This window comes from Podarcis tiliguerta (assembly GCF_965153285.1).
Source record: "Podarcis tiliguerta genome assembly, chromosome: 4".
Classification (NCBI taxonomy): Eukaryota; Metazoa; Chordata; class Lepidosauria; order Squamata; family Lacertidae; genus Podarcis; species Podarcis tiliguerta.
Window position 1 is genome coordinate 21,258,076 of NC_139537.1, and position 11,577 is coordinate 21,269,652.

At 42.2% G+C, this 11,577-nt stretch overlaps 1 protein-coding gene across 1 annotated transcript; it reads right to left on the reverse strand.

The window, feature by feature from the left end:
* Window positions 1-3,885: 3,885 nt before the first annotated feature.
* On the reverse strand, window positions 3,886-6,718 carry SLN (sarcolipin). The gene is made up of 2 exons (XM_083436967.1): window positions 6,539-6,718; window positions 3,886-4,493 (listed from the first exon to the last, which is right to left on the reverse strand). Exon 2 carries the CDS (start codon window positions 4,394-4,396, stop codon window positions 4,301-4,303), a length of 96 nt encoding a protein of 31 aa, XP_083293093.1. The 5' UTR covers window positions 4,397-4,493; window positions 6,539-6,718; the 3' UTR covers window positions 3,886-4,300.
* Window positions 6,719-11,577: the final 4,859 nt, after the last annotated feature.

Sequence of the window (11,577 nt, forward strand, 5' to 3'; positions counted from 1 at the left end):
AAGTCAGTGTAGATGTAGACAGAAGTATTGTTTTGCCATTCAATGCCTTGTGAGCAGCACTGGATGACTATGGACCACAGTTCTTATTTCCTCACAAGTTTGTGAGGAAAAAGTTGAAGAGAAAAAACATGTATGCTGCCTTGAGCTTCTTAGAGGAGAATATAAATGTGACCTGTAGGGTTGAGGGAGAAATTTCATTTGGTTCACATTTAAAGGTGAATCTATCAAATCCACACTTTCTGAAACTATGAGAACTGAAGTACAAACTTTGAAATGTGTATTCATGTGTGACCTGTTCCTTTTCTTCCGGTACAAGAAGTACACGTCTTTGCAACTGCCACAGCGAACATGCAGCTCAGTGGTACAGCATCTGCTTTGCATGTGTGTCTCGGGTTCAATCTCTGAAGAACTAGGAAAGACTCTTGTCAGAAAATCTTGGAGAGCCACTGCCATTTAGAGTACTGAGGTAAATGGACTAGTGGCTCATCTTAGTATAGGCAGATTCCTGTGCTTCTACTTCATTAAGCAGGGCTTTGTCAGCCCAGTGAAAATGAATGCCTTTTGAATAAGCATACCCCTGCCATGCAAAATATTTGTAGCTTGGAAGTTCTAAAGATTTTTTTAAAAAAGCTTGAATATTTAAGCTTCAGGATAAGAGCTGACTAGCTAGTACAACTGTGCTAAATGACTTTGGAAAGCATACAATTCCACCCCTGCCTTTTGCCCCCATTCCTACAAGCTAAACTGAAAATAAGCCCTGGGCAAAGAAGACGACCCATCTCAGCTGTAGAAGTGAGGAATGATTTAGTGAGCCTTTGAGGGCGACATTCTGAAAGTGTCAACATTTATCAGACTTCAACTCCTGTTCTGTGCTACATCTGGGCGAGAACTAAGGCTTTATAAAAGGTCCTTCTGACCTTTTCCTTATTTAGCATTTTAGAAAAATTCTGTGGCCTTTGGGGCATCACCAAACAAAGCTATACAGACATATTTCCCCTTGATCTCCATGTTTCTTTTAATGCTGCTTTTGTTGTCCTAAGGAATGTAGATTGGCATGCTGTTGTTGATGACATGCCCTTTGTAAATGTTATTTCGTGCTTGGTCCTGAAAAGAAATCTAACTTGGTTGCTAAAAGGACCCTTCATGATGGAGGTGTGTGATATAGATAAGGCCTGAGGGAATGTCAGTCAATTAAGGCCGCATCTGCATCATATATTTAAAACACTATTAACAGCCATGGCTTCCCACAAAGCATTCTGGGAGCTGTAATTTGTGAAGGGTGCTGAGAGTTGTTAGGAGACCCTTATTCCCCTCAGTGGCGTAGCGTGGGGGGTGCAGGGGGGGCCGGCCGCACCGGGCGCAACATCTGGGGGTTAGGGGGCGCAAATCCACAGGTTAGGGGGCGCAAATCCACGGGTTAGGGGGCGCAAATTACTTGCCTTGCCCCGGGTGCTGACAACCCATGCTACGCCACTGATTCCCCTCACAGAGCAACAACTCCCAGATTTCTCTGGGAGGAGGGATTGATTGCTAAACCCCTCTGGAAACTGTCGCTCTGTGAAGGGAATAGCTGTGGAGGCTCCCAAGCAGTTCCTTGGAAACATTTTAATGCCAGGGGAAGGCTTCATAATATCAGATGAAGACACACACGCACACTTATGTGAGACAGAGGCACGGCATGTGAACTACAAGACTCTTCCAAATTAAACTGCAGGGGAGTCATGGCCTATGGAAACAGATGATGAGCCGTTCTCGGGAGGCGGCTGCATGATTCAGAGGCCACTGATGGCACGCAACCGAATTGTGAGAATTAGTGAAAGTGTGGGCAGCTTCTCCTGATAGGCGAGTACAGTGCCAAGGTTATGACCTCTCACTTAGCACAGGCCAAGTTCTCTTCTGGGACAGGGTTCTTAGGTTACCTCACAACTCTGCTCCTTCCAACACTGGTAGGGCAACATGAGACGCTTGGGAGCATGCAAGTGAATAAAGACTAACACTGTGCCTTCTCTACTGAAGAGAAGGGGTAGTATGTGGAAGAGCTGCAGAGGTGGTTCCAAACTGTGGCCTTGCATTTCCACAGTAATCCAAGAAAGATTTGGGGCCAATAAGGTGAGGGTATCCACCAAGGTGCCCTCCATTTGCTGCCGGGCTGCCCTTTTCATCATTCCTGACCTTTTGCCATGTTGGCTGGGGCTGATGGAGGTTGTAAGATTGAGGAAGCCTGTCTTAAATCTTAATGCTTCAGATGAGAAGAGATTACAGATGAGGCTTGCATAAGAAGCTGCCTTCTACCATTGGTCATTCAAACTACAAGAAATGAGATCCCGACCAAACACCAGGAAGAACTTTATGACAGTAAAAACTGTTTGACAGTGGAACAGACTCCCATGAGAGGTGGTGGGCTCTCCTTCATGGGAGGTTTTTAAGCCAGAATTTAAGCCAGGTTTTTAAGCTACTGCAATGCGCTCTACGTGGGGCTACCTTTGAAGGTGACCCAGAAACTACAACTAATCCTGAATGCGGCAGCTAGACTGGTGACTGGGAGTGGCCTCTGAGACCATATAACACCAGTCCTGAAAGACCTACATTGGCTCCCAGTATGTTTCCGAGCACAATTCAAAGTGTTGGTGCTGACCTTTAAAGCCCTAAACAGCCTTGGCCCAGTATACCTGAAGGAGCATCTCCACCCCCATTGTTCTGCCTGGATGCTGAGGTCCAGCGCCGAGGGCCTTCTGGCAGTTCCCTCCCTGCGAGAAGTGAGGTTACAGAGAGAACCAGGCAGAGGGCCTTCTCGGTGGTGGCGCCCGCCCTGTGGAACTCCCTCCCATCAGATGTCAGGACAATAAGCAACTATTTTACTTTTAAAAGACAACTGAAGGCTGCCCTGTTCAGGGAAGTTTTTAATGTGTGATATTTTAATGTATTTTTAATCTTTGTTGGAAGCTGCCCAGAGTGGCTGGGGAAACCCAGCCAGATGGTACAAATAAATTATTATTATTATTATTATTATTATTATTATTATTATTATTTATTTTTATTATTAGTGCTCTAGCTGAGATTCCTGCATTGCAAGAGATTGGCACAGTAGATGACCCTTAGGATCCCTTCCAACTCTACTGTTCTACGATTCTATGACAGGCAGTGGCTCTCCAGGGTTGCAGTGGGCGTCTCTCCCAACCCTACTAGGAGATGCTGGTGATTGACCCTAGGACCTTTTCCATGTAAAGCATGGGCTCAATCACTCAGCCATGACCCTTGACCTTGAAGCCCTTTCCAAATAGCTATCTGAAAAGGTATTCAGTACGGAATAAGAGAAGCGTTGTTATAAACCAAGTGCCATTCTAATTACAGGATGGCATTGCAGAGAGGGCTATCGTTGGCTAGGTCAGGTTGCAATCATAAGAACATAGGCGAGTTTAGGAGGAAAATAATAAGCTGCCTTATGCTGAGTCAGACCATTGGTCCATCTGTGGATCATTGTAATGTCTATACCAACTTGCAGTGACTCTTCAGATTTTCAGGTAGAAGTTTTCCCCAGCTTTACCTGGAGAAACCAGAGATTGAAACTATGACCTTTTGTGTACAAGACAGATGCTCTCACTAAGCTACAGTTTCCCCCCAAAATTATATACCCACTCATTTACCATTGAACTTAATGGGGCCTACATTGTAGATAGCTATAGAATTGCGCTCTAGCTTCCATTTCCCAAATTCCACAGAGCGTAGGAGCAGGGTCTTCTTAGGAGTGGCACCTTGCATGCTATTTTGTGACAATTTGGTGGACCTAATAAAGGTATTGCACTAATGTGGCTTTGAATCCACCCAACCCCCCCCCCTTATGAGCCAATTATCTTTTGAAGAAAATTAATGAGAAGGGAAAAAAACGCATCCTACTTAGTTCTTTATTCAAATGACAGCAACAGAGGATGAATGAAGCTACGTGGTCATATTTCAGGTATGTAAATCTGACCACACAAACAAGAGGGAGTCAGGAAACAGACAGACACAGACTTGAAAGGTGCTCGTAGTCACCATAATGGCTCCATGTGTTGATTGTGAAGGACAAGGATATGTCAATGCTTTCATTGCTTTGTAGCTAGCTTACATATTTGCATCATCCTAGGTCAATTTGAATTTTTGGGCAGATATAGGCAAGAGGTATTTTAGAGTATTGTTTTCTTTTTAAAAAATTGACACACAGACAAAGAGCAAGCATAGGACTGCTCCTATATAGTAGAATTTGCATTCTTTTTCTGAATGTAGATCCCTCACTCACTCCCAAGGGGTAGGAGGGAGTCTTTCAGTCTTGGTATGACTTCACCAGAAGCCACATGAGGAGAACCGTGATCAGTACAATCATGAAGTTGAGGAAGAGCTCTTGTGTGGACCGTTCCATGGCTACGAAGAGACGAGGGGAGATCTGAGGCCGTGGGGGGAAACGCCAAGGGCCACCTTTCGTTTCGCGTTATCCTTGAGATCAACCTTGTCCTCCCCTAAAGAACAAGGAGAAAAGCCCAACAAAACAAGACGTGTGGAAATCGGAAAGCTACTCCAACACTATTTATACCGCTGTAAGTAAATGTTATTTCAACTGCTAACCTTTAGAGCGAGTAAGAGATTAAAAAAAAAAATAGCAGGAGGTATCTCTAACAGCTTAGCGCCTTCTTCAATTTCTGCTGTGAAACAGGCTCTATTCTCCATGTCACCAAATATATATATACACAAGCGCACACACACACACACACACACACTGGAATCCTGAGGATCTCATTTGGATTTGCGATCCTTTTTCTTAATAATGATAAATAACAATACCTTTATTTATGGTTTTGTAAAGGGGAAAGACACTGGCAACCACACTTGAAGGGGAATGTAATGATTAAAATCTTAATATGTGTTATTTTAAAAAGAAAAACCATGATTTCATTCCCTTGAGGGAATGGGATAGCTGGGGACGGTCAGATTTTACTAGGCTCCAGTTCTCATCCTCTCCAGCTAGCATGGCCAGGGGTGATGGGAACATCTGGTTGCCCATTGTTTTTCATCTCTCTTTCATTTTCCTTAGCAATGCGACTAACGCGCATGGAGGTTAGTTGTCTTCTAAGACCATAAGTCTTCACAATGATTGGTACAAACCACAGTTCCCATTAGCTTTTCTACATCTTTGGCAATGCTTTGGTCCATACATCTTTGAAAAGTGCTATTCTTCTTCTGTACGTAGTTACAAAATGCTGAAATTTGCTTAAGAGGCTGCACTACCAGTTTCCAAAAAAAAAAAAAATTATAAGTAGCAAAGATTTCCATTTAGTTAACCGCAGCCAGTCTGGGTCTTCATGTCTTTTATTTAATTTTTCAAGTTCTCTAGGTAAGTCATGGATAAAGAAATTTACCATCAATCCTGTGCCTTTTTTAGTGAAAGTAATGGTGCAAACCTATGCTTTTTTTATTCAAAAGTAAGTCCCACTGATTACATCCTTAATTCCACTGAGTAAAAGCAGACTTAATACCAAACGTGTGTGTATAGAATTGAAAATTGAAAGCAATAATACCATCAAACATTACTTTGGTAGTGCTGGCATTATAAACTCATAATAATAATTTATACCCTGCCCATCTGGCTGAGTTTCATAAAACCTCATAGTATTATTTTTAAAATACATTAACAATAATAAACATTTAAATAGTGCATTTTTAGGAGGAAGTGCTTCATGTAGATTTTCTCAGTAATTCTTACAAACACCCCTGTAAAGTATGTCACCATGCCGTTTCCTTTATTTTGCAGATGAAAAGCTCAGGCTGAGAAATAGTGGCTTAAAGCTGTGGTTCACTGCTGAGCTGAGATTTGGTTCAGACTTGCAGCCCACAGCTTATTTCTCAACCATTATGTTAAAACAGCCTTGTGCAATGTCAGATCAGCATAGAATCATCAAATCAAAGAATCGTAGAATTGTAGAGTTGGAAGGAACCTGAGGAATGCAAGAATCTCAGCATGTGCCACCCTGTCCAATTTAAAACCATACTTGACCTTCCCTATCTTCGTAAATGATATTGCAAATGCTACATTGCCTTCAGTTCTATCAGCCCTTAGGTCAAATCTGCCATGACTATTGGGTTCAGTCCTAATAAGCGGCTCTGATCAATTCATTTCTCATTGGTCTCAGTTCCTGGGAAGAATAGCAATTTGTCTCACAAGTGTAGAAAGAGAATAAATGAGACAAATAATATAAAGCTGTTGGTGAAGTAAAATTGTAGTCCTGCCCATAGAAAAGGAACACGTGTACCCTGATAAAATAAATGCTAATGATTGCAGCCAGCAAGCATTATATAATATATCATATTTTTTTTATAAATAAAAACTAGGGAAACTTCAATGTTACACACTGTTAGAACCAGGAAGGACTAATGAGACATTTTCAGCATAAACACAAGATGCTTTAAATGTCAGACTGTTCTCAAACTTTGGGTGTTTAAGTTTTCTATCATCTTTGAAGATAGAAGGAAGATCTATGCATATAAAACAGAACATCTCTTGGTCTACCTGAAGGGGATTGATGGAGCACAGAGCTTCAGCCTGTGGTACCCAGGGCTTCCTCAGCTTCTCTTCATCTCCCAGTGCAGTCTGGATTCCCAGTTCCTCAGCTGGGACTAAAGTAGCCAGAGGAAGGAGACCAGCAAGGGAATTGGCAACAAAAACAATGACGTCGCCAGCTGCATATTTAAGAGAGGTTGGGCTGATGAGCGGAATTTTGCTCAGGCTATTTATGCATGGAGCGAGAGAGGAGGGGTATGTATTGATTTACATATTACCTTTGGATTCTTTCCTGCGGTTGATTGTAAGAATGCCCAGGAATACTTAACAGGGGAGGAAGCTTCTAGATTTTTTTAAAAAAGGCAATTCTGCTTCAAAGCCAAAGGATCATCCACAAAGAGAGAGGGGACCACAATTGCCAGGAATGTTCTGTGTTCTTCTTGATCAAGGCAAGACTTTACTCAGCCTTTTGAGTGGATTCCAGATTCTCCTTAGTTTACTCGATAAGCGCTGCCACCTGTTGCTGTCTTAAATCCTGATTATAGCAGCCTCTTTGACTTATCGTGTTCATATATGTTTAACCAAAGATAGAACAGTGGGAGCAAAATAGCTCTTGTGTGCCAAGACTTAAGTAATAAAGTACTGATGTCAAATGCAGAGAAAGGAGTTCAGATTTAAAGTATTCTGAACATGTGTGCCTTGATTGCTATGTGTATTATTTAGTGTATTAGTTAATAGTGTTTTGATGCTCTCCCCCTGACCACATGCTTGCTTGCTAGCTAGCTAGTTTATTTCTTTATATGTTTTTACAGTGTTGTTGGTGCCTAATGTTTGAAGAGACCAAGAGGACTGGTCTCTAATGCCTGGAGCTTTTTTTAAAAAATGTATTTTTATTAAAGATTTTCTTGATTTACAAAAGTATGTGCAATGTCTCTCTCTTGTATTTTTTCCATGTAACATTTTTACAAATCAGTTTCATTTGTTGAGACATTAGGAAGAAAAGGGGGAAAGGGGTGGAGGGGTGGGGGGAAGATGGGTGGGGGTGGCGTCGGGTGGCAATGTTTCTATTTTACTTAATATACCGTATTTTTCGCTCTATAAGACACACCAGACCACAAGACGCACCTAGTTTTTGAAGGAGGAAAACAAGAAAAAAAATATTCTGAATCTCAGAAGCCAGAACAGTAAGAGGGATCGCTGCGCAGTGAAAGCAGCAATCCCTCTTGCTGTTCTGGCTTCTGGGATAGCTGCGTAGCCAGCATTCGCTCCATAAGACGCACACACATTTCCCCTTACTTTTTAGGAGGGAAAAAGTGAGTCTTATAGAGCAAAAAATACGGTATGTAGGGTTTGGTGTGCAGGTTTTCTGCTGTTCACTTGTGTTCCTTTGGTGGTGAGAGAGGTTGGGGTTGGCCTAGGGTGTGGTTGTTCATTTGTGGATGGCTGTGGTGGTCTTTGTTTTCATGTGTGAGTGGGGTGGGGTGTGTTTTGGTTCAGGTTAGCCATACTGATTTGAATTCTGTTGGTGGATTTTTGTCATTGTCTTGTTGGGCTGTGTATGTGATAAAGGGGAGCCATACCGGGGTGAAATGCCTGGAGCTTATGTTAGCCCATTTTATTTTGTTTCAGTGAGAAAACCCGGTTTGCATTAAATGTGGGAAAAGTTTTTTCACTTTTTAAAACGGACGGTGCTTCCATACTTAACTTCACCTTGAAGCATAGAGAAGAACGCCTGGCACAGGACCAGTTAGGACACCAACATGTACATAAATGCCGGGTCATAGAATCATAGAATTTTATAATTGGAAGGGACTCTGACGATCATTTCATTCAACCCCCGGCAATGCAATAATATGCAGCTGTCTCATACAGGGATGGAACCTGCAACCTTGGCGTTACCGGCACCACACTCAAACCATCTGAGCTATCCATAAAGCATGTCATGCATTGGTTAAATGGGCCAAAGTGTGACCGAGATAGGGCAATTGAAAAATCCTTAGACAGTATGACCTGCCCTATGGATGGTCTCCTAGCATGTCAGCCTGATGTAGCTGAGGAGTCGTCATGCGACATAAAGGCAGCAAGGAGATCCTAAAAGGCAGCACATTCAGATTTCTAATCGCAAACTGAAAGCCCCACATTGTGTCAAGGGACAATTCACTCTTCCTTTGCCTCCATCTGTCGGGGGGGGGGGGACACCCAAGGCTATGCACATACACACACATCATCAGCTTGAAACACGGTGTGGTTGTTTCCCACCTCTCCCCTGCACAGCATTTTGAGTCACACCGCTGTACAGACCAGAGAGAGGACAACGGTTGTCTGAAATAAGCACACCTCAGCTTAAGTGCAGCTTTTTGTTTTCAAATCGGATGGAAGCTGGTTCGAGAGAAAGTGCATCATCAGGTGTATTTCTCAAGCAGCTGTAGGATACTGATGGATTGTGGCTGGCGTCTTGTGTACTCGGCTTCAAACACCAGCGGTGGGAGTGCGCTAGAGCTGGTCATGTGTACACACAGCTCGAGAGGCTTTCTCAGCCTGGAGAGGAAGAGCCATGTTCAGGGAAGGAATTGGGGGTCATGAGAGGGAGCTGAGGGGAATTGAAATAGCAGAGGGTGCAGGCATGCTATGGAGAGAGGAGGCAAGTCGATTAAACAAGAAGGTGATTGAGGAAGTCAACAAAGTAGGCTTTGATCTCAGTCCATTTGAAATGCAATGACCATGTTCAGATTCCTCCAACATGTCTGCATAGAAGTGAGTTTTGCCGAGTCTCCAACATAAAATGGAAGCCTTCGTGTTGGGCAGGTGCAACAGCCCATCATTGGTGCCTGCATCTGCTTTCTTTGATTCCACCTTACATACTTCTCTCAGATAAAGCTATCAGTGGCTCCTAGCCATGATGGCTAGATACTACCCCCAGTTTCAGAGGCGGTACATCTCTGAGTATTAGGTGTTGGGAAGCACGAACAGGAGAAGGCTGTTGTACTCATGTCCTGCCTGTAGATTTGCCCCGGGCATCTGATTGGCCACTGTGAGAACTAGATACTGAACTAGAGGGGCCTTTGGTCTGATCCTACATTATTCTACCCTTTGTGGATCTTTGCTTCCCATTTCTAAACAAATCCAAATCATTTAACCTTTTAAAAAAATGCCCGTCTCAAGTTCCTTCTTCATCCCTTACATATTCAGACGTGAGCTCCTGGTCTATATTTAACATCCCCGTGTTTGTGACAAATTCCTCTTCAGTAATGCACCAAGCAGCATGTAGTCCTCCCATATAACTTTACATAACGGGACTGCAATCTCTCATAATGCTGTTCCACAGAGGAGACTCAATCCAAGAAGGCTGATTTCAAAAGGCTTAAGGAACTGCTGGGTCAGAAATACTCCCATGGTCAGAAATGCTCCAAGAGAAGGGAGTAACTCCTTTTCAAAGTTGGGAAAGCACCAACATGGATTTGGAAAGGAGGCGTGAGGAGTCTAGGACCATGTCAGAGACTTGCACCTCCATCAGCAAACCCCACCTTGGGTTGGACATTGGACCACCCCAGACTAGATGTTCCTCAGAATCCCTTCCAATTCTACGATTCTATTGTTCCTCTTTTGTTATCTTCTTTGGTGATGCATAGTTGGAAGAGCTTTAGGATAAGAGCAAAGATGACTCCAGCAGTTAAATTTCTTGAGGCAAAAGTGAACACATTCCAGGTTGCTGGGTAGCAACGAAGGACAAGCAAATCTGTCTGTTTTGGTTTCTCACAGTAGTTCAACTCTCGAATCTTTATTTTAGTTCTCTACATTTCTGTATCAGTTTACTTTTCTACATTTCTGTATCAGTTTACTTTTTAAAGAGAAAGATAAAAAGAAAGCCATCACAAAAATTCATCGGCATTTTAGTGTGCACTTCTGATATTGAAGATGAAAAATTATATCCTGTCCTTTCTCCCAAAGGAGCACAAGGTGGCAATTTTGCTTAATATATCATCATCATCATCATCACCATCATCATTAAATTTATTATCCGCCCTTCACCAACAAGTCCCATGAAAGGTTACAGCCATTCAGCATTTAAAAAAACAGTTAGAATAGATTGCAATCACAGGAATAGGGTGTGCCCTGAAAACACACATCTCAGATGTCAAAGGCCAGGGAAAAGAAGTGTCTTCAGCATTCATCAAAAACTACATTTTTTATTATTAAAGATTTTGTTGATTTACAAAATGTCTCTCTCATGTTTTTTTCCCCATGTAACATTTTTACAAATCATTTTCATTTGTTGAGAGATTAGGAGGAAAGGGGGGAAAGAGCTGGAGGGGGAAAAGGTGAGTGGGGGTGGGGTCGGGTGGCAATGTTTTTATTTGTAGGGTTGGCAAAGAATTCAGAAGCACCTCTGTTGGGGAGGAAATTCCACAACTTGGCAGCATATACACATCTTTCCCAATATGCATTTTTGTATGTTATTTTCACTTACACACGTACTTCTATGCACACTTTCCCCTAATGCATGCATTTTGTGTACACATTTTTCCCTTGGAGATGTGCATTGCAAAATTTGGAGAAGTGCAAATTTCAAAGAGCTGTGTTTCAGTTTGCATATTGTTTCAAGGACCGTGGCTTAGGCAGGTCTGCATTTTATTTTTTTTATATTATATTTTTATTAGTTTTCAAATACAAAAACAAATTTATACATTCCATACATCTTAATTACATCTTACTTCTCTTTTTTGACTTCCCTCAATTTGTCTGCCATTCCTTCCTATTGTTACTTTTTACACATTTCTGCCCTTTTAACCCTTTCCCCTCACAGAGCTTCCTTAAAGCTTACAAATGTAATTTTATTATCACTCAGTTTTTGCATATATTGGATAAACTTTTCCCAATCTTCTGTAAATCTTTGATCTCGTCGATTCCGGATCCTTCCTGTCATTCTGTCCAGTTCTGCATAATCCATCATTTTAGTTCTCCATTCTTCTATCGTAGGTAATTCCTCCTGTTTCCATTTCTGGGCCATCAACATTCTTGCTGCTGTCACTGCATATAAAAATAACTTC